The 27,150-nt window shown below is 49.3% G+C and overlaps 1 protein-coding gene and 1 long non-coding RNA gene across 4 annotated transcripts; one reads left to right on the forward strand and one right to left on the reverse strand.

Moving 5' to 3' along the window:
• Window positions 1-1,697: 1,697 nt before the first annotated feature.
• Window positions 1,698-13,167, reverse strand: LOC113246667 (Fc receptor-like protein 2). 2 transcript variants are annotated; one of them, XM_044379847.3, is made up of 9 exons: window positions 12,949-13,167; window positions 11,957-11,977; window positions 9,832-10,053; window positions 9,407-9,670; window positions 8,919-9,200; window positions 7,198-7,485; window positions 6,619-6,897; window positions 3,697-4,017; window positions 1,698-2,524 (listed from the first exon to the last, which is right to left on the reverse strand). In XM_044379847.3, exons 4-9 carry the CDS (start codon window positions 9,651-9,653, stop codon window positions 2,502-2,504), a joined length of 1,440 nt encoding a protein of 479 aa, XP_044235782.2. In that variant the 5' UTR covers window positions 9,654-9,670; window positions 9,832-10,053; window positions 11,957-11,977; window positions 12,949-13,167; the 3' UTR covers window positions 1,698-2,501. The 2 variants fall into 2 exon arrangements, with proteins under 2 accessions (XP_044235782.2, XP_026343110.2); XM_026487325.4 differs by lacking the exon at window positions 9,832-10,053.
• Window positions 12,161-25,437, forward strand: LOC113246668 (uncharacterized). 2 transcript variants are annotated; one of them, XR_008960495.1, is made up of 5 exons: window positions 12,161-12,553; window positions 18,484-18,530; window positions 23,232-23,318; window positions 23,753-23,841; window positions 24,102-25,437. It is a non-coding gene; the product is annotated as an uncharacterized LOC113246668 (long non-coding RNA). The 2 variants fall into 2 exon arrangements; XR_006408371.3 differs by lacking the exon at window positions 18,484-18,530 and having other exon boundaries at window positions 24,102-25,436.
• The last annotated feature ends 1,713 nt before the right edge of the window (window positions 25,438-27,150 follow it).

Here is a 27,150-nt window from a genome sequence, read left to right on the forward strand (position 1 = left end):
TAATCGAAACCTACATAAGAAACACAGCCTGAATATCAAAGCTTCCCGTAGAAAGAATCCAAACCTACAAACTCTCATTATAAATACCTATTCAAAAGCCCCCATAAGATGCCATCACGTGGAACTCAGCAGGGAATTAATATGCATCACAGGCAGAGAGAGTTGTGAGAGTTGTTCATTATTAGAGCGTCTATTAAAGTAATTCACCGTATTAAGTTAAAAGGTAACAAAGATATTTTAAAAATTCAACATCTACTTCTGATTAAGCAGTAAGTAAAATCCGTATTAATTTTGGATAGATGGTAATTTCTTGATGTTATAAGTGCATACATCTTAAATTAAAAGCCGGCATCACGGCTAATGGTGAAACTCACACAGCATAGCAGCTACATTGGGGAACAAAGCAAGGATGCCTATTATCCTCACGGGTACTTGACATTGTTCTGGAAAGGCAGCGAGCGCTTTGGGAGAGAAGGAAGCACGCGCTCTACATATAAGCAGGAGGCAGGGGGACCGTCCCACCTGCAGATGCGACTGCACACCCAGGGGCCTGCGAAGAGTAAACGACCGTGTTAGCGATGACAAGAGAATTCTGTGCGAGCCAGGTCCACAGCCAGCTGGTAAAACCCAGTAATTCAGGACGTATTAAAATACACATCTAGGGGGTGTCTGCAGTCTGTTAAGAGTCCGACTTTTGTTTTCAGCTCCGGTCACAATCTCAGGGTCTTGGAATCGAGCCCAGCGTCTGGCTACGTGCTCCATCAGGAGTCTGCTTGAAACTCTGTCCCTCCCTCTCTCTCTCTCTCTCTGCCCCTCCCACTGCTCGTGCTCGCTCTCTCTCTCTCTCAAATAAATAAATATACTTTTTAAAAAAATAAACATCTAGGAAATATGATGGGATAAAACTTCTATACATTGGGTTCAGTGGTTTAAAAAGTCTAAAAATAAAATTGACAAGAAATAGGTAGAACTTAGAAGATAAAAAAAAATTCAACTCTACTGACAGATCTACACAAAGAATAAACGGTGTGATGTAGCTTGGCGTTGGGAAGGAAGATTACTCGGTAAAAAAGCCAAATCCTCGTAAAGGTCACTTATTATTTTAACACAAACCTAATGCAATCACAGTTAAAATACCAATACATGTGTGTGTGTGTGTGTGTGTGTGTTTTATGTCCAATTTTCTTCTCCCCATATCCATCTAGAGTCAAAACTTAGTTACTAATTTCTAAAAGGAGCCATCTACTCAAATGTTGGTTGAGACATGGACATTAGTAAAGTTGAGGGGCCTGAAGCCTGTAGTTTCTTCCTTCCCTTCACTCTGAAACCCAGACCCAACCCCAACCAAGGTACACGGCAGAACCAAGGGTATTTCTGAATCAGGATTCGCCTTCTCGAGAGGGCGGTCTTATGCACACACACACACGCACACACACACACGCACACACATGCACGTCTGTACCGTGTCTGTTAACATTGTATTGTTAAATTTAATAAGCAGTATAGTGATATGCAGTTTACAGTACAATAACCTCAAAAGTACGCCATCACTCAGATATATTCATATATTCATAAAATGCCTTAGAAAACCAGCATATTAATAGCAGTTACATCCGAATATTAGAATCCTGGCTGATTCTTTTCTTTTTTGTCTAATGTGCTTTATATTTGTAATTTAAGAAAGTATTCAAAAAGAATTTTTTTTTTAAGATTTTATTTATTTATTGGACAGAGAGAGAGACAGCCAGCGAGAGAGGAACACCAGCAGGGGGCGTGGGAGAGGGAGAAGCAGGCTCCCCACTGAGCAGGGAGCCCCATGCGGGGCTCGATCCCACGGCCCTGGGATCTCGCCCTGAGCCGAAGGCAGACGCTTAATGACTGAGCCACCCAGGCACCCCTAAAAGAAACTTTTCAAAGCTGGTTTCTTTCCAGTACACTTAGAACGGAAATGATGGGTCCCCTGGGTGGCTCAGTTGGTTGTGTCTAACTCTTGATTTCGGCCCAGCTCATGATCCCAGGGTCATGAGATCGAGCCCCCCATTGGGCTCCTTGGTCAGCATGGAGTCTGCTTGAGATTCTCTCTCTCTGCCCCCGTCCCTCCCCCCCCCCCACTTTCTCTCTCTAAAATAAATAAATCTTTTTAAAAAAAAGGAATGGAAATGAAATGCCCACATTTCTAGCAGATGAAGGGCCCATTTCCGTTCGTTCCTTGTTTGTTGTGTCCTTGGGAGCGGCCATGTCTTTCAAGGAGACAGTACTGGGATCCCCAAAGATCCCTGGGAAGACACTGGAAAGTCTGGGGACTGGGCCAGGGTGTCACCAAGTCTGGCTCCTCTGGGAGCTGCTGTGGCCCCAGATGCAGGCGGGGTGGAGGCCCTGGTGTAGGAGGCACCTTGCAGTCCTGCTGAGGGGCCTTGAGAGCCACAGATGAGGGGCTCAGGTCCCTCCAGCGCTGGGGGCCACCCAGGCCTGAGAGGCCCAAAGGGAGAAACTGCCAGTCTTCAAGAAAAATGAGGCAAGAACACTGCAGAGAAAAGTAAAAAGGTGGTAAGGAGGGGATGGTCCAGGAAGGGATTGTCCAGACAAATCAAAGGTCTCAACCGAGAAGTGAGGCCCAGAGTAAGGAAGAAGGCCAGCCCGAGCCCCAGACCCACCCTCCAGGGGAGACCGTCCCAGATCTGCAGTCTGAGCGTGCCCGGGACTCCTTCCAGAAGGAAGGTCTTCATGAGTGGTGAGTGTGTGATGGGTCCCAGTTCTGTGAGGACGCTGGACCAGGTATTGTCCCACTTCTCGGACAGAAATCATGAGCATCAGAGAAGTTTGCTACTTGTATGGCTGGTGAGTGGGGGAGACAGGCCTGAAGCCCCGCACAGTGGACCCGAAATCCTGGATCCCTCCCTGTGCCCAACGCTGATGCCATGTCCCTGAATGAGCCACAGGCCTTCACATGCTCCTGACGCTGGGCGTCGGTCCAGTGGTTCTGAAGCCGTCTCTCCACAGGACCCCCCAACGCTGCTCCCCGAGTCCCAGCCCGAGAGACTGGGGTGCTCCACCAGAGCGGGGGGCTGGGGCTGGGCGAGCAGTCCCACTGGCCTCACCCGGTCACAAGCTCTGTGCAGGCTTTGCGATCTGTGCCGGCTTTCTTGACTTTACCTCCACCTCAGGGAGCTCTGTCCTTGACGGTTTGTGGCCTGGTTTCCTTGATGGACCCAAAGCCTTTCCGACTCCCCCCCCCCCCCCCCCCGCCTCCCCGGGCCCGTGTCCCATTGGAATCCCGGGTTGGAAACAGCACGCAGATCTTCCCCAGCCAGCATGCCTCCGATTCTGGGACCGATGCTGACGCAGAGTGTTTCGGGGGAGGCCTCTGGGAAGCTGAGAGGATGGCAGAGCAATACAAGCTGGGTGGCCCGGATCAGAATCACTAAAATCCTGAGGCCTCAAAATCATTTCCCTAGTATTACGCCCCAACTCACAGCCATGAAAACATCAGTGCTCTGCCTTTCCAGGTGCCAGATACGGGCTAATACCAGCACGCACAGAGTCCTTTCCGACCCTGCATAACCTCACGTGAACTCTGGGGCTGTCCTGACCACTGTCCCGTGGCGAACAGCGGAGCGGCCTGGAGGTGGCCGTGGAGAGTGGAGGGACAGTTCTCAGAGCTGGGTGCCCAGTCCGCACCCCGGGCCCTGCCCTCACCTTCACACGCTGCACCTGCATCCTCACTGTGATCACAGTCAAAGGCTTCAACCCGCTCACATTCAGCCAGCGCATCCTCGGTGCCCTCGCACAGGGCCACTTGAATAAACACGGACTGGTCCTCCTCCGCCAACGGCGGGTACAGCACGCCAGCAGGGGTGTGCTTGGCCGCTCCGCAGCCCAGCTCCCGGCACACCACGGCCACGTCCTTCATGTCCCAGCCGTCATCACACACGGTACCCCAGCGGCCGTCCTGCTCCACCTCCACCCGCCCTTCGCAGCGATGGGGACCGTTTGTCAAGCGGATTTTGGGTGGGGGCTCTGCAAACAGGAGGCATCGGAGCAGATTCAGAAATGTGGGAGGCAAACAGGAGAGGCTGTTTGGTGGGGGTGGAGTGGGGTGGGGTAGAGGGCTTGCTGACATTGGGAATCCATCTCCTAAGGGCAGCCGCCACCTAGAGACCCCTGGGAAGAGCAACCCTGCATTCTGGAGACAAAGATCTAAGAACGATCTTAGAAAAACTGAGAGAAGGCTGGAACTAGGTCTTCCCTAGAGATGGAGCCTGGGGACTCCTGAGAGCTGCCTCACACCCTGTTCGTGACCTCACCCATCCCAAGCCCGCTCCTTCTGCAGGGGGACAAACATGCCACAGGGTCAACCTGTGCTCTGCCTGTTTGTTTGTTTGCTTTTCCAAACCAGAGTGATTGGTCAGGAGGCCTTTTCTGGAGCGTCTCCAGCAGGGAGGAAGGATGGAGCCCAGAGCTGTCAGAGCAGCCTCCCTCCTGAGAACAAACATGACGGAGAGACACAACAGAGAGAGGGGAGGCAAAGGACAGGACCCTGAGAGCCGGCCACGCACTAAGCCACGTCTGGTCCCCGCTCTCCCACCAGCTACACTTGTTTTTTTGTTTTTTGTTTTTCTGGCCCAGTTTGCATGGCATTTCTATCCTTTGCAACCGAAGTGCCCCATCTGACACGAGCACTTAGCAGATTCACAGCAGAGCCCCTGCAGAAACAGCAAACCTGGAAGAATCACAGGAAGCATGTGCGTGTGATTCTCAGAAACTCACAGACTGAAAACGCGAAGCGTATGTAAGGCGTCATGGAGACTGACTAGGTCACCAACCAGCTTCATCGGATAGAAAAATAAACACCGACCTTTGTATATCCCAAGCAGAAAATTCACATTTCTTTTCAAATTCCATATAGAGGGGTGCCTGAGTGGCTCGGTCGCTTAAACATCTGACTCTCGGTTTCGGCTCAGGTCACGATCTCGGGGTCATGGGATCGAGCCCCACGTTGGGCTCTGTGCTTAGTGCGGTGTCTGCCTGAGGATTTGTTCTGTCCCTCTGGCTCTCCCCCTGCTCTCACTCGCTCTCTCTCTCTCAAATAAATAAATTAAATTAAGTCAAATTCCATATATAGCATTTAAAAAATCCTGACTGTGTGTTAGGCCATAAAGATATTCTTAGTAAGTTCCCCAAAGTAAAAGTCCCGCAGTCCACGATCTTCGATCACGTGTAACCACAAGGACAAGGAGAAATCTATAAGAAACTAATGAAATAAAGGATAAAAGCGAAATCTATGCATAATGAATTTTAAGTCTCCAGTTATAAAAGGAATGAAAACCCATATTCCGCATACTTTAGAAATTAAACAAATGAAAATGTTAGACACTGACACTGATAAGGGGGGATGAAAGCAGTACTTACAAGAAACCTGTGTTTTAGATGCATTTACTATGTGCAGATAAAGATGAAGAGTCAATAAGCATTTATTGGAGAGGTTAAGGAAGGGGCAACATAAAATAAGCCTAAAGCAAAAAGAAGGAAAGATATACTGAAGGCGAGGGAGAAGATGAATTAGAGCCAAACGAACTAGAAAACCAAGACCCAAATAGATTTGAGTTATGAAAGTGCCGCTGAGTCTGGAAAAAGCCATCACACAGGCGGCCGTGGGCCCATCTGATTCGGGAGGAAGTCACGCACCCCGCGGAGCAGGGAGCGGAGAGCTTTATCACGAATGTGGAGGCTGTCTAAACCTGGATGAGAGACCGGCCAACAGGACGTGATGAATTTGAGAATCTAGATAAAATGCCCAACCCTTTGGGTAAAATCACCCAAATTATCTTAACAAAGGATAGAAAAATGGGAAAGACTGATAAGCAAGCAGATCTGACGCTGGGGGTCAAGATCTCGCAGGCTCGGGAAGTCCTTGCGGCCGATTCCAGAGGGGATTCAAGTAGCAGGTGAGTCCAACACCGTTTCAAACGGCTGCGGAGCGCAGCGACCACGCCGCGCTTCTGAAATCCCACCTGTCCCTGACGCCCAAACCAGAAAGTCCTGTGGCTACTGCCCACGAGGATATGGTGGCCACGAAGGGCTCGGCAGGAGCCCGATGACTTCCCGGAGGAGGGCCCCTATCGTGCACGGCTCCACACTGATGAGTTGGAGGGGAAATCGTGTGGCCACCGCAGTGCTTGCTGACCCTACCCCCCCAGCCCAGCGGCAGAGCGGCCTGGGAAAGGTACCGAATCTAAACCCCATTTCCTCGGCCATAAAATGAGAGTTGTTCTGGAGACTGAGCAACAGAACCCCGCTGAAGGTTTGGATCCCAGAATCTGTTTGTTCATGTTTTTTCCGCTGTTTCCTGAGTATTGACGAGGCTCATGGAACCTCTTGCTCACCCCGAGCTCCGCGCGTGCGATGCTCCCCTGGTCCCCTGCTCGCCCCGCCTACCCGCTGCCAGCGCGGCTGGTCCCAGCCAGGGGTGGGTGCGGTGGGGTCGGCGGGGTTAAGGCCAATGCAGAGCGGAGCCCCGAGAGCTGAAGACCAGTTTCCCAATGGCAGGATCATCCTGCGGAAAGGACGCTTGGCATAACCGCAGTTGGTCCTCTAGAAGGAGATACAGACATGTCTCACCTGTGACACTGAGTGACACCGCCTTGCTGCGCTGGGGCCCCAGGCCATTGTCGGCCTCGCAGGAGTAGTTTCCAGAATGTTCTGTGGTCAGAGACAGGCTGAAGGACGCTCCTCCTCCAGAGGGGGCCGAGATGTTCCCCAGGGTGACATTCTCGTGATAAAACCGGTACAGGATCGGGGGAGAGCCGCTCTGGGCCTCACAGCGAAGCTCCATCACGTCCTTGACCACGGCCCGAGTTCCGGGCGCCCTGAGGGTGAGGACGGGGCGGGACGCTGGAACTGAGAGAGACAGGGGGCCATCAGAGAGTGTCTCTCCTGCTGGACGGACTTACAGCCCACTCTGTCCTCGTCCGGGTCCTTGCAGGGTCCCTCCAGCCATGAGGGACACCTCGTGTCCCTTCGTCCCTCTCCTCCAGCTTGTCTGCCACTGCCGCCATCCCCATCCCCATCCCCGACAAGCCGCTGTGGTCAGCTGGCTTCTTCACCTCCTCACGCCCGTCCCTCCTCATCCTTGGCACACCCTCACTGCCACAGACAGAGACTGCTGCAGTGACTGGGCGACGGGAGAGCGCTCCACACCTGTGACAGTGACGTTCAGGGCCCCGCTGCGGGCCAGGCCGTGGCCGTTGTCCGCCGTGCAGTAGTAGCGGCCCGCGTGGCTCCCCCCGACAGCGGGGATCTCCAGCTCTGCTCTCCGGGAGCGCTGACGCTTGCTGCCCAGACGCTCCCCCGTGTCCTCTCTGTGCCAGGAGAACGTGGTGTCCCCTGTGCCTTCAGCCACGGAGCAGACGAGGACCAGACGCTCCCCTGCCAGCAGCCGGCCCCCCTGGGGCTGGGTCTCTAGGAGCGCTCCAGACACCGGGACGCCTGCGCGAACACGAGAGGGCGGGTGAGGGAGGGCTGGGTCTCCAGGAGCATTCTAGACTCCAGGACGCCTGCGCGAACACGAGAGGGCCGTTGAGGGCGGGGCTGGGTCTCCAGGAACGCTGTAGACACCGGGACACCCACGAGAACACGAGAGGGCAGGTGAGGGCGGGGTGGGTCTCTGGGAGCATTCTAGACACCAGGACACCCACTAGAACACAAGAGGGCCGATGAGGGCGGGGTGGATCTCCGGGAGTGCTGCAGACACCGGGAGGCCTGAGTGAACACGAGAGGGCAGGTGATGGCCTGGGGTGCAGGTGGCGCCACCTGCTGGGCACAGGGCCGGTGTTGTTGCTGGAAGCGTGGTGTAGGCAGAGGAGTGTTTGGGGGGAGGGAGGACGCTGAGGCCCCCCGCGTCAGGGCCACCTGCGGCCCCACACCGTAAACTGCAGCCTCGCTCTTCCTTCACACTCATCAGCCCTCGGTAATGACTGGCCCGCAGTGACCTTGCTCCCTCCTCATCTCTGATGCACCGGGGCGGCCTCATTCATCGCATGTTCCTGGTCGGTTCATCTCTCTGGCCCCGCGTTTCCTCGAAGATCGAGTGTGGAGCCTGGTGCCAGCTGACAGAGCTATGGTGATGGTGAAGGGAGAGTCCCGTCCAGCAGCTGTCTCACAGGAGGGTCCAGCGCCTGGCAGCCGTAGTCAGCACTGCTGTCCACCCGCAGGGGCTGCGGCAGGGGCTGACGCTGGCGTCAGCAGGTCTGGGGTCCCAGTCCAGCTGGGCCGCTTCCATGCTGGGTTACCCGGGCAGGGCACTTGGCGGCTCTGTGCTTTGTTTCCTCGTGTGTGAAATGGAGATACTAATGCACCCAAATTACAGATCCCATCACAGGACTGTTCCCCAGGCTCTGCGGGCTCCCCCTAGACCTGCTCAGAGCAGGGCCTGTCTTGGTAAACTTCCGGAAGTCCTCCCTGTCCAGGGATTTCTGGACACCAGAGGGGTCCTTCTAGAACTGAGCACAGCAGACGGCTTCAGGCCTGGCACTCGGGAAGCGCCTTTTCAGCGCTGGGAGCTCTTCCTGCCACTGCTGCTATTGCCGTGGCTCCCCCTGGGTTAGGGATGCTTCCTGGTGGGGGCAGCTCCCTGCACACAGACACCGCGATTACTTGTCTCTTGTTCGCTGAGCGTAACAGACGCTGCTCCGGGGAGAGCTTATGATGGTCATTTCTCAGACTGCGAGAGCAGGGCTCTAGGGAGATGGTACCCCTGTGGCTACCGATAGAGCAGAGCCCAGGGGAGTCCCTGGAGCCCCATACCCGCCAAACCCACCAAACCTGCAGGGACAGGGGAGACACAGCTGGGGTCTCCCCGGGAGCCCTGCTCAACTCTGCTGGACCCCGACGCAGCCTGCAGCCCTGCCCCTGGGACTCACTCTGCACAAGCACGTGGGACCGATGACTCTGCTTCGAGACGCTGTGGGAGGTTGTTGCCACCTCACACCAGTAGTATCCCGAGTCCTCTTTCTGTATGGCCGAGATCTGAAACTCTGATGAGCTCCCGTCCGATCTCAGGGTGTGGTCATCCCTGAAGAAGGAGTAGCGGAGCTGCGTCCCTGACCTGTCCCAGGGGAGCCGGGTGTCACAGGACAGGGTCACTGAGCTCCCCTCGGTGGGCTGCAAGGGCCCAACGGTCAGCGTGGGTGTTGGAAACAGCTCTAGAGGGAGAGATGGAACAGAGCAGACGTCACAGAGTGTGCAGGCCCTGCGGAGAGGAGCTCTGTCTTCTCAGCCCCAGGGAGCAGGATTCATAGACCCAGAGCCGGGGACACACAGCCACCCACCATTGCTCCCTCCCTGGGCAGTGTCCCCTGCCCCACACTCCGGTTCCCCTCTCATGGGCCCTCGAACAGTGAAGCCTCACCTTGGACAGTGAGCCATGCAGCTCTCGTTTTTCCTGTCCTAAATCTGTAGAAGAACAGCTCGTGGACCTCACAGGAGTAGGACCCGCTGTCACCGGGTCTTGCATTTGAGATGGTGTGGCTCGAGATGCCGTGGTAAGTGGCCAGCAGAGATCCATCCTTGTAGTACATCACTTTCCCTATCATGTCACTGCTGTCCCCGGAGCACCTCACAACCACCTCGTCTCCTTCATACACGTGGCGCGGCATGTCAATGCTCAGCCAGTCTGCAAAAGATGCCAGACACCTGCGGGGCCAGCCCTGCCCCCACCCGGCCCCGGCGCCCTGACTGCCGCTCGCATGGGGGAGGGGTGACGTGCACACACATGCAAACACACCCACACAGACACACACACAGCTGTGGGGCACAGATCCCTTGGGACCCTACCGACATCTTGTGTCTTCCATACATCCTGTTAGTGTTATGTCTGTTTAAAAAAAGTCTCCATTCCATTTCAAATACTGATTTTGAAACGACATTTATATCTCTGTATCCGCTCAAGGTGACCTCCTGTCCCTGTGACAGCCAGGATCAACTTTCTCTGCGTCTCTCATTCTTGGAGGCTCAGCCCAGCGGGTACAATTCAAAGGCCTTCCTGGTGTCTTCTTCCTGATGAAACAATCCAGCAGCTGGGACAGTCACCCCAGGGCTGGAGCGTCAGTACCTGGAACCAGCCCTTCCCGAATGCCTGTTCCAGAGGCTTCTGAGAATCCATGCTCGATGGCCCCTGTAAGAAGGGGTGGGCTCCTCTGCTTGTTCAGGGCCTTGCCTGCCCTGGGAGGACCATGGTCCCCAGAGCTAAGGGCAGCTTTGTGCTTGGATCTGCCCCATCAGGGGAAGGAAACCAATAGGCTGGAGGGGCTTGAAGTTCCGAGCTGGAAGTTTGCACAGAGGAAAGACAGCCAGCCCAATATGCTATTGACCCAACCCTGCAGCCTGGGGCTTTGGGGGGAAATTGTTTCAGCTGACAACTGAGCTAGAAATTCAGGTTCAAATATCAAATTAGAATTGTAGTGCCTTGGGCTGAATTGCAAAGATGTTTGCCATTCTGATAAAAAGTCTAATCCCAGGACTGACCTTGGACCCTTCATTCCCCTTCAGCGTGAAGAGAGGCAGAGTTGGACGTGGAGGGATGGGATGGAGAAAGAGGGAGCGCCGGGAGTCTTTGTTTTGTCCATGGCTCTGCCCTGTAGCTGTGAGTTTATGGTAGAGGGAAGGCCCGCTAGCTCTCAGGGAACTGCCTCGGAAAGCAGACCACCCTCGCCTGGGCTCGAGGTCCAAGCTCCAAAATGGGATCCAGAAAGAGGTGGGACTTCCATATTACATGAAACAATTTCTCATTTTTGATTTTTCTGTTTTTGTATATATTTTGCAATGCTCACAATATCTCCCTCCAGGGATCTCTGTCTACATAACATGTGGGACGTGCATGCTCAGAATTTTTGTTCTTAATAAGTTCAGAGACCACTGCTCCCTCCAGACCGCTCAGCCACTTCGAGAGTCTTACTGGTGGACCAGGAGGCGGACATGGCAGTGGGTCAGAAACGCTGACAGAAAGAGACACATCTTAAGCCTTCCAGGAGGCCAGAAGTTTTCTTCCTCCACATGGAGATTGGGCACGTAGAGATGAAGTCAGTTTGATCAAAGAATGTTTGAGAAAGAAGACTCACGTGACCAAGCTGGTGGTAATGGCAGGGCTAGAGATAAGTAAGAGCCAACTCTGGGCCTTACTGAGTCTGGAGCCAGGATCTGGCTGGGAGATACTTGGGAGAGTGGCCTTAACTCTGACGTTTGACTTACAGACCCACTCCCCAGAATGAAGCACAAGTGCATACGCGCACATCTCACCGGCTCCTACGAGGCTCACCCAGACGAGTCTCACTTAAAATCCCAGCAAAAGTGATACAGTTTGTATCATCAGATATAAACCTATCAGCTATGCAAGGCTGCCCTCCTCTCCCCCTTGTAGGAGGGTGAATACTTCCTTGAAGGAGGAGTTCAAGGGAAAATGTAACTTTCCAGTCTAATAAGACAAGTTAGGTGGCTCGTTTGCAGGCCAGGGGAACGTTCAGGGGATGGCCCTGTTTTAGGCACGGCGTCTCCCCAGCGTCCAGTTGTCTCTCTGTGGTAAACGTGTTTCCCATCGTGGCCTCTGGTGCTGCTGGGGGTTCGGAGCCGGGAGAATGTGGAGACTATTTACTCAACAGTAACTGTGAATGGTTTGCTTTCCCTTCCTGGGTAACTTCTTTCTGGTCTGAGGGCTCAGCAGCAAGGAGGAAAGAATTCATTGTCCGGACAGGTTGGGGGGTTCAGCCCATCAGGCAGGCAGGTAGCAGCGCAGAGACGAAGGGACACCGGGGCGCTCCTGCCCGGTGGGGACCGGCCTCCCGCTCACCCCACCCCAGTCCCGGCCCCGGCCCCCGCAGCTCAGCTGAGGGGCTGGACAGGAGGCCCCTGCCTCGCCTGCAGAGTGAGTGCCTCCCAGAGACGGAAGAGAACAAAGGTAACTCACCAGACTGGGCATCCACCGCGCCTGCAAGGGAAGAGGCAGAGATCACCACCCGGCCAGGGGCTGCACGAGTCCCAGAACCATAACCTCCACGCCCTCCCCCACTGGTCTCTCTGCCCCCCTCCCCCTCCGTGTCTTCTTCCCTTTACCCCCCACTTCTCGTCCCTTCTGTCCTCCTCCCCTCATCCTGTCTATTCCTTTCTCCCTCCGGCGCGGCTTGCTTCCTCTTTCCCTCACCCACAAACGACTCCCCGTAGAATCAAGTACTCAAGACCCAAGCGGTTCGTAACTTCGTCCTTTCCTGTTACGGAGCCGCGTGTCACGCGGGCAGATTCTCAAGTGTCGTGCTGCCCTTGCTCCTCTCACACCTTCTCTTGTTAAGACTGACTCTTGTTTGAGACAGGTCACCCGCCTGCTGGCAACGCAGGAGCCAGGAAGGCCCGGGAGGAAGCGAGGTGTCTGCTCGCATCTTGTGCAGCTGTTCCGTCTCCTTCCCTATTCGCGATCCAGCACCGTGTTCGCGTCCACGCGCGAGGTCGGATTTATCAGAGGCGGTGCGGTCTCATCTACAGTTGGCGGGACTTGAAGCCACTCCAAAGTGTAAGTCGAGGAAAGAAAGACAACGGGCCTGGACGTGGTGGCTTGGTGTGGGAGTGGGGCTGGGACAGAGCAGGATTTCAGTGGGGCTGGAGCTAGGATTTACCCTAATAGGACATTCCTTTGATGTCCTTTTAAGAAGCATTCCGATTTTCCAAGAGATAAAGCAGAAGTGGATGTTTTAAAGAGAGAGAAGGGCATCAGTATTCGCAGAAGAGAGGCATAGTCCTCTGTTTTCCCGGGAACCCGCTCTGCTCGGTGCTGATCTGCATGATGCCTGCTGGTCCTGAGTTAGAAGCTGGGGCCCATCCCTACTCACCCCCTCGGAGAGATGTGCGCTCACGAGCAGGCTCTGGGATGCCTGCTCCACCCAAGTCCTGCTCCAGAATCCTACTCACCAAGGACCAGAAGCAGTGACCACAGCAGCATGAGACTGGAGGCGAGGCGTTATCCCCACGACAGTAAGGGGCAGCTCAGGTCCTAGAGCAGAGTCTAGCCCCATGGACAGTGAAGTCAGGATCCAGCACTGTGGCTGAGCAGGGATTTTATAGAAAAATGAAAAAGGAAGTAGGAAAGCTCTCTGTGTGGCAATCAGCATTATCCCCACTCTTCACCCCACAGGTGCTGAGAATACAAATGTTCTTCTTCACAGAGTTTCTCCGATGAGTGTGTATTGATCGGAAATGCTCCTTAAAATGTGAGGTGTCTTCACCCTATGGCTAGGGTCCTCCTAGGGAAGCTTGCTTGCTTTCTCAGTGGGGGAGAAAAGGTCACACCAGCATTAGAAGCTCCTTTTTCCAGCAAAAATCTTTCTCTCTCCATGTTGGAACCTGCCCATGTCCACCTAATGCCATCAGTGGAATAAGATTAAGAAGATACTTAGGTCAGATAACTCAGAACACCTGGATCATCTCCAGTCAGCCAACTAGGGAGCAATACTGGGAAAAAATAAATGAGACAAACGAACACCTTGCTAGCAATTTCAGATCCAACTTCCAAAGGTAGCTCTTTTTAACCTGGCTATAGACCTTCTTGACGTCTTTTCCCTAAGTCAGTCTGCTCCAAGAATATAGAGCGTCCACAGGATTTGGAGTAAGCCAGAGCTTATCTAGGCTGGCAGGTGCAAACCTGTCTCTGATGACTTATGTTTGGAGTCTACGGGGAGTGGGAAGCTGGAGGGGGCAGCATCTGAGGCTCAGACTCCAGGCTGCCTCGTTGACTGTATGGGAGGATGGAGCGTACCAAAGAAGTCATACCCGCGTGCGTCCGTACGCCTTCTGTCTTGCCACCTCTTCGATGCTTCACCCTCTAGAATTGTGGGCAAGTACAGGCTCTGGGTAAGCTTCTAATCAGCGGGAAAAAGAGAGGAAAGTGGTTAAGTCAACGCAATGTCCGAGAAGGAAAAAGATTGTGTGACAAAGATGAGGGTGAACAGCAGGATCAGAGGTAGGGAAGAAATGATGCCACTGGATCCTTCCAACCACGAACCAAGGATTTAACAGTAAGTCCTGACAGCTAAGCAAGAAACAGGTGACAGATTGGATGGCTCCTCCTTATTACATGCTCCTTGGGATTTTGCCGTAATGTATTGACATTTTATCCCCCTCCCTGCCCAGAGACACAAGCACACAAAGGTAAGAGTTTTTCAGATAAATTGGGAGATTCAAAACTTTCAGAAAAGATCCAGGAACATCAGATTAAGAGTCACTAGCCCACCGATGGACAGCACAAAGGGCGACAGCGTAGAGATGAACAATTATATGTTTTCAAAGGACAGATTCCTGAAAAATAGAATATTTTTAAAAGCTTTTAATAGAGCTTTTGCTTTTATAGAGAACTTTCCTGATAAAAGCTAGCTCTTCTCTTGACTGATTACATGACAGTTTTAAGCTATGAGAGGAAATCTGGTGTGCTCCCGCCAGTTTATTATCTGAACAAGAGGACGTAGGCTGTCTTAGGATTTCGGAGCAGGCTCCTCTTATCCGAGCATCCATGCCTCCCTTCTGGAGATGACACCCAGCTGGGGAAAGGGGGATTTCCTGCAGAAAAGGATTCTTGCAGTGTTCTTCAGCTCCACGTTTCTCCTTTTTTTCTGTAGATGTCTGGTCCCTCTCAGTTTGGGGCTTTCCAGGTTGGGCGAGCAAAACCTCACCCAAGCCCAGGAGAACGGGCGGATGTTGTAGGGACCGTAGGTAGGGACCAACATATCCTCAGAACAACCACGACCTGCAGAACAGGAGAGCTCATCCCTGTAGCCTTTGGCAAAAGGGGTTAGACAGACAATGGTCACTGAGGCAGGCATCTGCAAGCCTTGTGTCTTACGGCACCATCATCCCCGGAGGCTCACGAAAACCAGGAGAAGGGGAACTCATGAAACTGTAGCCACACAAGGGGGTGAAGGTTCTGAGATTAGCATAGGTGGGACTCCTCAATCTCTTAAATCTTGTAGCCCTTCCAGAAATTTTGTGATCTTTTACCTTCTTGCCTCCATGTCCCCAGGATGGAGGAGATTGCTATGAGAATGGGAAGAGCCATGAAGGCAAGGGGTCACTTCCCTTCACAGTAGGCCTTGTTTGGAGGTCTCTCATGCCCGCTCGAGCAGAAGGACCCTGAAGCTTCGGGAGCAGGTCCAGTTAAATATGAAATAACCCCCCTCTCAGGCTCTTGGGGACTTTGGGAGGAAGTCTGTGGGTGGCAGACTTCCTGTCTGATGTGTCGGTCCCACTGGTGCCTCCCCGACAATGCTCTCCTGCCCTCTACTAACCCAGGTCACTGATGCTGACATACAAAGATTTTCAAAATCCTCTTTTCTCTTGTTTCCTTTGGTGGGGGGATGGTGTTGGTGTTTCAAGATCTAGCACAGCCTGTGAAGGGTCAGCCTGGAGTCTGGTGCATTAGGCCAGTAGGTGGTGGCCGCGAGGAGCACCTTCTCCTGGCTATATTCTAGGTCTGGCCATTAGCCTAAAGTGAGTATGGGGAGAGCCAGGGTATGGTCAGTGACTGTGACAGGTTCCTATTTATTTATTTATTTATTTATTTATTTATTTGTTCTTTCTTTATTTTTTCTTATACTAATATTTTTTATTATATTATGTTAGTCACCATACAGTACATCCCTGATTTTTGATGTAAAGTTCGATGATTCATTAGTTGCATATAACACCCAGTGCACCATGCAATACATGCCCTCCTTAATACCCATCACCAGCCTATCCCATTCCCCCACCCCCTCCCCTCTGAAGCCCTCAGTTTGTTTCTCAGAGTCCATAGTCTCTCATGCTTCATTCCCCCTTCTGATTACCCCCCCTTTCTTTATCCCTTTCTTCTCCTACCGATCTTCCTAGTTCTTATGTTCCATAGATGAGAGAAACCATATGATAATTGTCTTTCTCTGCTTGACTTATTTCACTTAGCATTATCTCCTCCAGTGCTCTCCATGTTGCAGCAAATGTTGAGAACTCGTTCTTTCTGATAGCTGAGTAATATTCCATTGTATATATGGACCACATCTTCTCAATCCAGTCATCTGTTGAAGGGCATCTCGGCTCCTTCCACAATTTAGCTATTGTGGACAATGCTGCTATGAACATTGGGGTGCATATGGCTCTTCTCTTCACTACGTCTGTATCTTTGGGGTAAATACCCAGTAGTGCAATTGCTGGATTATAGGGTAGCTCAATTTTTAACTTTTTAAGGGACCTCCACACTGTTTTCCAGAGTGGCTGTACCAACTTGCATTCCCACCAACAATGTAGGAGGGATCCCCTTTCTCCATATCCTCTCCAACAATTGTTGTTTCCTGCCTTGTCTATTTTTGCCATTCTAACTGGCGTAAGGTGGTATCTTAGTGTGGTTTTGATTTTAATTTCCCTGATAGCTAATGATTTTGAACATTTTTTTATGTGTCTGTTAGCCATTTGTATGTCTTCATTGGCAAAGTGTCTGTTCATATCTTCTGCCCATTTTATGATTTGTTAATTTGTTTCTCGTGTATTGAGTTTGAGAAGTTCTTTGTAGATCTTGGATACCAGTCTTTTATCTGTAGTGTCATTTGCAAATATCTTCTCCCATTCCGTGGGCTGCCTCTTAGTTTTTTTGACTGTTTCCTTGGCTGTGCAGAAGCTTTTTATCTTGATGAAGTCTCACAAGTTCATTTTCTCTTTTGTTTCTCTTGACTTTGGAGATGTGTCATGAAAAAGGTTGCTTTGGCCGATGTCGTAGAGGTTGCTGCCTATGTTCTCCTCTAGGATTTTGATGGATTCCTGTCTCACATCGAGGTCTTTCATCTATTTGGAGTTTATCTTTGTGTATGGTGTGAGAGAGTGATCAAGTCTCATTCTTTTGCATGTAGCTGACCAATTTTCCCAGCACCATTTATTGAAGAATAACATCCTAAACCCTCAAAGGTCTGATGCCACGGGCGTTCCTGTCTCTCCAGGACTGAGATGATTAGGAACGGCTACAGGTACCAGCAGAAAAGCTCTGTTTCAAGCTGCAGAAGCAGCTGTCAGGCAGATATTGTCCAGGAAGATGAGGCCGTTTTGGAACGTGGGGTACTGAAGCCCCTCTCCAGAGAGCAGAGATGCCCAAGGCAGAGCTGAAGGATCTAAGCAGATGTCCGTGGCCATCGTCTGCTACCAAGGAGGAAAAGGGGCTCCTGTCAGCAAGTTCAGCTGCCTGGGAAACCACCCTGTAGTTCTAAACATAGCCCACCATCTGTATGAGGAAATCCCCAGCGCAGTGTTTCACCACACCAATCCAGGCCCCCGCACAACAAAACACAAGGTCACCTCGGACAGCACATGGGAGCGTTGCTTCCCCAGGACGGGCAAGCCACAGGCAAAGGTGGTAGCAGAGAGTCCAGGAAGCTTTGAGCTGTGGCATTGAAAACGGGGTTCCTACCATTTTCCATGATCCCTGTCATGAATCTGAGCAGACTCCATTCCACAGCCTGGGTCTGAGGTCTCGGGGGATTGAAGACCAATGTGACCCCGACATCGCCTGCACTGTGGTGTGCCTAGAGCCCTGTGAAGTGATTGTCAAAGTAAAAGGTGGCTGACAACGCCCAGAGAGCACAGTCTGACCAGAGAGTTGAGTGGATGAGTCTCTCTGAGCTTGGTTCTTTTAGATTCCAAGTATAGATACTGTGAGATCACACAGTATTGGTCTTTCTCTGTCTGACTGACTTTGCTTAGTATCCTGCTCTCAAGGTCCATCCAGGTGGCCGAAAAGAGCGGACGTTCTTGTTTTATTGATTTGTTCGTTTGTTGTCTGTTGCATGTTTGTACACACACGTCTTCATCCACGCGAGCGTCCATGCACTGGACGCTGCTTCCATGTCTTGCCTACTGTGACTAATGCTGTGGTAACATGGGGTGCAGACATCTTCTCCAGTCCGTGTGTTCCTTTCCTCTCGATATATTCCCAGGACTGGAATTGCTGGATCATGTGGTGGTTCTATTTTTTGTATTTTGAGGATCCTCTCTACTGCCTTCTGCAGTCAGTCTCCAGCAGCGCTAACGTCTTTCGTTACTGCGGGGCACGCCAAACTCAGCGCGCGGGCATTGGTGCCATCATAGAGCTTTCTCAGAGTTCACTAGTTGTCATGCATTTATTTGACTGACTTGTGGGTGTGTGTCTGTGTGTATGTGGCTGTATGCAATTTGATCACGTGTGCGACTTCCTGTAATTATCGCAACAGTCAAGGTACTTAACTGTCCTCTTGCGCTGTCCAGCCCCTCCGCACCCTTCCCTAGCGCCGAGCAGCCATTCACCTGGTCTCTACCTGTAAAACGATGTCATCGCACAAGTGTTTTACGAACGGAATCATGTAGGATGTACCCTTTTGGGGCTGGCGTTTTTTTGCTCAGCACAACTCCTTGAGGATCATGAGTCTTTGCCTGCATCAATTGTTTGTTCCTCTTTTATCACAGAATGCAACGCACTTTGCTGAACCATTCAATTGTGGAAGAACGTTTGGGTAGGTTTCAAGTTTGGGCTATTATGAATAAAGCTGCTGTAAGCATTTATGTACAAGTTTCTGCTTAAAAATAAGTATTCATTTCTCTGCGCATAAGTGCTGGGTTATATGGTAAGTCCATTTTTGATATACCTTTTTTAAATCTGCCCAGTTATTCTCTGGTGTGGACGCGCTGTTTCACGACCCCGGCAGTGTCCACGTGACCTTGCCCTCCACACCATCAGCAGCACCGAGTGCCAGACTTTGTCTTCCCTTTCAGCCCCTCTGGCTGGTGTGTAGTGACAGCTCTGGTTTATGTTGGTTTTTCTCTAGTAGCTGTGTTGCACTCTCCTCTTGGGCTTCCTTGCCATGTTATGTCCTCTCTGATGAATGTCTTCTGTCTGTTTCATAGAGGGTCTTCAGTTTTCCTACTGGCTAATTTTGATGTCTTTAAAACATGGCCTAGACACCAGTACTTTGTTGGCTCCGTGGTTTAAAAATATTTTCTCCCACCCATAGCTTTGATGTTCATCCTCTTAACAGGAGCCTTTGCAAAGCAAGTTTTAAGTTTTTATGAGGCCTGATTTACCAATTTTCCTTTTCATGAATTATATTTTTAGTGTTAAATCTAATAAATCTTTGCTTATTTGGAGATCCTGAAGATATTATCCTTCTTATTTTCCCTAAAATTTTATAGCTATACCTTTGATATTTAAGCCCATGATTCACCTTGAGTGATTTCTGTATAAGGCATGTGAGTTAGGTTGAGAGTTCTGTTTTTATGTTTGGTTTTGCCTGTGAATATTCAATGCTCCAATACCATTTGTTTAAAAGACTACTTCTCCCCATTGGCTTGTTTTTGCCCCTTTATCAAATTTTAACAGGACATATTTGTGTGGTTCTATTTTTGGGTTTTTTATTCATTCCACTGGCTTTGTGTCTGTCCCTCTGACGATACTGCCCAGTCTTGCTTCCTAGACCTACTCAGTAACTCTTAACATTGGGAAGAGTGATTGCTGCTACTCTATTCTTTTCCAAAACTGTTTTCGCCTATTCTAGACCATTTCTCTTTCCATACACATTTAGGGTATGTTTGTGTATGTCTATAGAACCCTTGTTGAGATTCTTTGTTTTTTTTTAAAGATTTATTTATTTATTCGACAGGATAGAGACAGCCAGCGAGAGAGGGAACACAAGCAGGGGGAGTGGGAGAGGAAGAAGCAGGCTCATAGCGGAAGAGCCTGATGTGGGACTCGATCCCGTAACGCCGGGATCACGCCCTGAGCTGAAGGCAGACGCTTAACTGCTGTGCCACCCAGGCGCCCCCCTTGTTGAGATTCTGATAGCAATTTTGTTAAACCTCCAGATCAGTGTAGGAAGAATTGAAATGTGTATTACACTGAACCTTCCAATCCACAAACACAGTACGTCTCTTCAAATACGTGGGTCTTTGATTGCTTTCATTTGCATTTCTTAGCTTTGAGCATACAGATGGGGTACATAATCTTGTTGGATTAATAGCTAAGTCTTTCATTTTTCTTTGAAGAAATGGTAAATAGCGTGTGCTTTATTTTTATTTCCACTTGTTTGCTGTCAGAAAACAGAAATACGGTTGATTTTTCTGTGTCAGTCTTGAATCCCTTGGCTGGATAGAACTCACTTTTTAGTTCTGGGAAGGGTTTTGTTTGTTTTTGGCAGATTCTTGGGGGCTTCCTGTGTAGACAGTCATGCCATCTACAGATAGAGGCAGTACTATTTCTTCTTTTCTAATCCGTATGCCTTTTTATTGCTCTCGCCTTATTGTAGTGGTTAGAACATCCTGTCTTATGGAATAAGAGTGGTGAGAACAGGTATCATTGTCTTGCTTCTATTCTTAGGGAAGAACTACTTGGTTTTTCACCTTAAGTATGATGTGAGCTGTAGAGTTTCAGTAGACGCTCTTTATGAGGATGGGTCTACTATGTGTTTTGACTTCCCCTTGTTTGAAATATTTTTTGTTTTTGTTTTCCAGTTTATTCATTTTTTATTTAGATGCAATTAGCCAACATGTAGTACATCATTAGTTTTTGATATAATGTTCAGTGATTCATTAGTTGTATATAACACCCAGTGCTCATCTCATCACCTGCCCTCCTTAATGCCCATCACCCAGTTGCCCCATCCCCCCACCCACCTCTCTATCTGCAGCCCTCCGTTTGTTTCCCAGAGTCAAGAGTCTCTCATGGTTTGTCTCCTTCTCTGATTTCTTCCCATTCAGTTTCCCTCCCTTCCCCTATGATCCTCTGCACTATTCCTTATGTTCCACATGAGTGAAACCATATGACAATTATCATCCTCTGATTGACTTACTTCTCTTCGCATAATACGCCCCCAGTTCCATCCATGTCAATGCAAATGGTAGGTATTCATCCTTTCTGATGCCTGAGTAATATCTCATTGTGTATATGAACCACATCTTCTTTATCCATTCGTCTGTGGAAGGACATCTCGATTCCTTCCACAGTTTGGCTATTGTGGACATTGCTGCTATGAACATTGAGTGCAGGTGCCCCTTCGTTTCACTACATCTGTATCTTAGGGGTAAATACCCCGTAGTGCAGTTGCTGGGTCGTAGGGTAGCTCTATTTTCAACATCTTGAGGAGCCTCCATACTGTTTTCCACAGTGGCTGTACCAGCTTGCATTCCCACCAACAGTGTAAGAGGCTCCCCTTTTCTCCACATCCTTGTCAACATTCATTGTTTCTGTCTTATTAATTTTAGCCATTCTAACTGGTGTAATGTCGTATCTCATTGTGGTTTTGATTTGTATTTCCCTGATGGCAAGTGATGTGGAACATTTCTTCATGTGCCTGTTGGCCATTTGTGTGTCTTCTTTGGAGTAGTGTCTGTTCATGTCTTCTGCCCATTTCTTGACTGGATTATTTGTTTTTTGGATGTTGAATTTGAGAAGTTCTTTTTAGCTCTTGGATACCAGCCCTTTATCTGATATGTCTTTTGCAAATACCATCTCACATTTCGTAGTTTGCCTTTTAGTTTTGTTGACTGTTTCCTTTGCTGTGCAGAAGCTTTTTATTGTGATGAGGTCCCAATAGTTCATTTTTGCTTTTGTTTCCTTGCCTTTGGAGATGTGTCCAGCAAGAAGTTGCTGTGGCCGAGGTTGAGGAGGTTGCTTTCTGTATTCTTCTCTAGAATTTTGATGGATTCCTGTCTCACATTGAGGTCTTTCATGCATTTTGAGTTTATCTTTGTGTATGGTGTAAAAGGATGGTCCAGTTTCATTCTTCTGCCTGTGGCTGTCCAATTTTCCCAGCACCATTTATTGAAGAAACTGTCTTTTTTTCCATTGGATATTCTTTCCTGCTTTGTTGAAGATTAGTAAACCATAGAGTTGAGGGTCCATTTCTGGGTTTTCTATTCTGTTCCATTGATCTATGTGTCTGTTTTTGTGCCAGTACCATGCTGTCTTGATGATCACAGCTTTGTAATATGGCGTGAAGTCAGGTGTTGTGATGCCCACAGCTTTCGTTTTCTCTTTCAACGTTCCCCTGGTTATTCAGGGTCCTTTCTGGTTCCATTCAAATGTTAGGATTGTTTGTTCCAGCTCTGTGAAAAATATCGATGATATTTTGATAGGGATTGCATTGAGTGTGTAGATTTTACTGTTTCTTTCTGAAATTAATTTCTAGTTTTATTCCATTATGGTTGGAGAGCATATTCTGTGTGATTTCAGCTATTTTATTCTTTTTTTAAATTAAATTTTTTATTATAATAATATTTTTTATTATATTATGTTAGTCACCATACAGTACATCCCTAGTTTCTGATGTAAAGTTCGATGATTCATTAGTTGCGTATAACACCCAGTGCACCATGCAATACGTGCCCTCCTTACTACCCATCAACAGCCTATCCCATTCCCCACCCCCCTCCCCTCTGAAGTCCTCAGTTTGTTTCTCAGAGTCCATAGATGGACTATCAGCTATTTTATTCTTGTTAAGTTTTGATTCATCACCCAGGGAAGAGTCTGAATATAGTCTGTCACGGTGAACGTTCCATGTGCAATTGGAAAGATGGCGCAGGCTGCTGTAGGGGGAGGGTCCTGGGAATGTCACTGCGTCCATTGCTCGGTGGTGTTGTCCAGTGGTTCCGTATCCACCTTTGCTCCATCAGTTGCTGAGAGTGGGGTGCTGGAGTCTCCAACTAGTGTTGTAGATTGGTTCCCAAGGATTTCATTTTTTTTCTCAGCTTTACGATTCTCATGGTTTTAAATACACTTTCAGATACCATGCAGCTTGTACCCTTTAGTGTTCTTTCAAAATTTCTCCGATCATCCTTATTTCCTTAGGCTTATTTGCTCATGTGAACTTTAAAATGAGCTTATCTAGTAAAAAGACAAAAAAATGAATTCTGTATTTTTATCAAAATTACATCAAACTTACACATAAATAATTAACAAGTAACTACATAAATAACATTCATGAAAAATAAATATATAAATAACATTTACAGTGCTGAGAGTGTGAGAATAGGGTTTGCATGGCAGTGTTATTTAAATCTTGTGTTGTCTTACTCATTAGAGTTTGAAAATGTCTTTATGTAAGTTCTGCAATGTTTTGCTTGGCTTACTGTGAGGTACCTTGTCCTTACTTTTTTTTTTTCTATTTACCAATGGGATCTTTTATTCTACGTTGTTACTAATGGTTGGCTTTAACCGTTTTAAGGCCCTTGGTTCCTGTTGTCAAGAGGCTTCCTGGAACCGCAGTACAAGCGCGTGTTCATGATCCTGCTCTGAGCCGATGCCCAGTCAGGTGGGCATTATTGAAACTCTCAAAACTCCCCCGAAGTGACTCTCCATGTTCCATTAAAGTAGAAGTCCGGGTGTGAGCATGGCTGCAAGGCTCTGGCTATGCCTCCTGGCTCCCAGACACACTTTCTGCCCTCTTCCCTCATCGCTTCCCCGCATGCCGCCCATCACCGCAGCCGCCTTGGCATTCCTAGGTAATGCTCGGCACTCCCCTGCATCAGGGCCTTTGCACTGGCTGTTCCTTCTGTTTCGATTATCCCCCCAGCCAGCAGCATGGTCCTTCTCTTCATCTGCTCCCATGTCACCTTATCAGTGAGGCCTTGCCTGGCTCGCTCGTCCAGCAGAGCAGCTCTTTCCTCATCTCCTTCACCGTCTTTGTAAAACATTTATCAATACATGAAACGCCATGTATTTCATTTATCTTGTCTCTCCCCCCAGAATGTAAGCTCTGTGAGGCCAAAGACTTCACCGTGTGTTTACCACGACATCATCCATGTCCGATGGTGCCTGCTCCACAGATGACCTCAGTAAGTGTTCGTGGGAAGAATGAGTAGTGACCCTCACTTCACTGGCTTGGAAAGGGATGATGCTGCAGCGTCTGTCGAACTCCACGTTGCCTCAGATGGCCCCACATGAGTGGGGGGTGGTCTGCGCCTTGAAAGGAGAAGAGAGGACAGTACCTATGAACGGGCAGCAGAGGACAGTGTGGCACATGCAGAGGGCGTCGGACTAGATCTCCGGATATCAGGAAGCACTGGCAAAATCACTTCCTTTTCTCTCCCCACAGGAAGCCGATGTCTGGGTCCGGAACCAGCACCCAACTTCTGCATTTCTGAGGGAAGCTGCCATAGCTTCCCAGAAGGGGAAGGATGTTCCTGAGTCAAGAGAGGCTGTGCATGATGGGGGAAGCCCAGGGGCCCTGCAGCCCCTCTACTTCTTTCATGTTTACTAGAATGGAAAGTGGTCCTGGTGGTCTTTGAGCCAGACTTGCTGTTGGGTCAGAGTCGACAAAATTCCTTTTAGGCTGTCCTCCAGGGACAGAAACCACAGACCATTAGCACTACTTCCCCATCATGGACAAATACTGGTTAAGATTCCTCACTTAAAAAATCTTAACTACCTCTAACCTTCACTCAACTGCAAATCAAAATATGCAAAATAGATCAAGCTAAGTGGTGATTGCATAAGAAAGTTCATTATTGGGGTATTAATTATGCTGAAAACAATCAAATCACCCAATTTTAGGGGAGTGGTTAGGTTAATTATTGTATATTCACAAAAGGGAATAGTGTGTAGTTTTGTATGAAGTAAATACATACTTTTTGATGTAGAGAGAGATACATGATAGGTAGCTAAGTAAACAAAAGGGGATTATAGGGGATTATGGGTGGCTTAGTTGGTTAAGCAACTGACTGCAGCTCTGGTCATGATCTCAGAGTCCTGGGATGGAGCCCTGCATCATCGGGCTCCCTGCTCAGCCGGGGGTCTGCTTGTCCCTCTTCCTCTGCCCTGTCCCCACTCATGCTCTCTTTCTCTCTCAAATAAAGAAATAAAATCTTTATAAAAGAGAGATTATAAAATAGTGTTACGGTAGGATCCTATTATATGTTTATGAAGAAATTACAATTTATTTATTATTATTATTTTTAAAAGATTTTATTTATTTATTTGACACAGAGAGAGAACACAAGCAGGGGAAATGGCAGGCAGAGGGGGAAGCAGGCTCCCGGCTGAGCAGGGAGCCCGATGTGGGGCTCAATCCCAGGGCCTAGAATCATGACCTGAGCCAAAGGCAGATGCTTCACTGACTGAGCCCCCCAGGCATCCCAGAAATTACCATTTAAAAACCAATATCGGGGCACCTGCGTGGTTCAGTCAGTCGAGCACCAAATCTTGGCTTCGGCTCAGGTCATGATCTCAGGGTCCTGGGATCGAGCCCCACGTCAGACTCCACACTCTGTGGGGAATCTGCTTGAGGTTCTCTCTCTCTCTCTCTCTGCCTCTGCCCTTCCCCCACATGCATGCTCTCAGTCTCTCAAATAAATAAATAAATAAATAAATAAACAAACAAACAAACAAATAAATAAATAAATCTTAAAAAATACCTAATATTGACCTGTGTCAATAATCTAGAGATTGAAAACAAATTTTATCTTAGGAAGAAAACCACTCTTTCATTGGAGCAGAACACGTCAGTGGGCCCTTTGGTTCTGTTAGGAGATGTGGTCTTCCCTCTCCCACCCCAGAGCCATACCTAGAGAGTGGGTGGTCACCAAGTGTGGCCAAAGTCATTCTGAATAATAAAATAGAATAAGTCATGAACAATATGGAAGAAAATTTTCAAAAACATTACACAGTCATTTTTCTCGTTGCTGGGTTAGAATTGCAGACTGTTCCCTTGGGCTGGGACTTCCTTCTGTGGGGATGGCCCTTGGTTGCCTCACTCATGACAAACAGCATGTATCCAGCCCTTCACATGTGCAAAGAGCATCATTCACATCATTGGAAGTGTTGGGTCCTCAAAACCACCTGGCAGGTGGGCAGAGGAAAACACTCTTACAATTAGCACTGGGGAGTGAAGAGCTCAGCGAGGGAGCTTCCATGACATACCCCAAATCTCAGTGTTGGTAACTACTAACCACCATCTGTGTATGTGTTAGAGTCAGTAACTCACCCTTATTAGTATCATAGCTGAACACATGAAGTTCAGTCAATTCTCACGAACGATGAACTATCACGCCACCAAGGGGTCCATGAGAGTGAGGAGGGATGGAGCATCTTCCTGCTCTTCCCACCTGCTGTATGGCAGGGTCTCAGTGTTGGTAACTACTAACCACCATCTGTGTATGTGTTAGAGTCAGTAACTCACCCTTATTAGTATCATAGCTGAACACATGAAGTTCAGTCAATTCTCACGAACGATGAACTATCACGCCACCAAGGGGTCCATGAGAGTGAGGAGGGATGGAGCATCTTCCTGCTCTTCCCACCTGCTGTATGGCAGGGTCTCCTCCAACCTCTAGCGTGTTAGCAGGACACACAGAGGGAAGGGCTTGTGATAAGGCACTTGAATGGCAGGAGATCTTGATCCTCTCTCCCCTAAACGGACATTCCCAGCTCCTGCTACACTGTGGCCACTGGACCAGGTGAGGTATTGATCCCCTAGGCCCTTGTTTGACGGGGGTGGTGCCAGAGGTTGCTGGAACCCCTGGACTTCTATTTCCTGAGCCTTCAGGTCCCTTCCGGTTTATACCAAATTGTCCCCAAAACAACACAATAGGAAATACTTCAGGAAGCATTGGCTGGAAGTACACTCTCCTTCTCCCTTTGTCTTGTATCAGCATCCTCACTGCAGATGGTACGGGTGGCACACACATGCCTGCCTGATTGCTGGTCCTTGTGCAGGGCAGTGATTCTCCCGGCCGAAGCAGGGCGGTGTGAAGGACCCGCCGGTGCGTATCAACATCTACGTACAGAATCCGGAGAGAAAGGGGAAGTCTCGGTCAGCACAAGTCTCAGAAGCTCAAGGAGAATAATTTGCTCTGTTTTTCTTTTCACCTTCCACCTACCACCTACCTTTGGGCATTCAGGTAATTGAGAAAAGATTTTCTAGATCTGGTGAACTTTTGTGCCCACTGGAGCATATGATCTCCATTAAAACTGTTACAGAGGAAAATGGCGGAGAACCATGGAGAGTCAACCCTGGTTCTTCACTTACCATCTTGTGTTAGAGTTTCCAAGGTGACAGCTCACTCACTGCCACCTGCTGGTGGTCTAGGCTGCTCCCTGGGAGTTGGGGGCTACCAAGTCTCATCAAACAAATCTACAAATGATTC

This window comes from Ursus arctos, unplaced genomic scaffold (genome assembly GCF_023065955.2).
Source record: "Ursus arctos isolate Adak ecotype North America unplaced genomic scaffold, UrsArc2.0 scaffold_2, whole genome shotgun sequence".
NCBI classification, from domain to species: domain Eukaryota; kingdom Metazoa; phylum Chordata; class Mammalia; order Carnivora; family Ursidae; genus Ursus; species Ursus arctos.

Bases quoted from the DNA above. Each gene is read 5' to 3' on its own strand.
- LOC113246667 (XM_026487325.4), bottom strand. From the start codon at position 12,979: ATGCTGCTGTGGTCACTGCTTCTGGTCCTTG. The intron at 11,978-12,948 runs GTGAGTAGGATT...CTTCCCTTGCAG, and splicing joins GTCACTGCTTCTGGTCCTTG to GCGCGGTGGATGCCCAGTCT. The intron at 2,525-3,696 runs GTGAGGGCAGGG...TTTTCTCTGCAG, and splicing joins TGCAGGTGCAGCGTGTGAAG to TGTTCTTGCCTCATTTTTCT.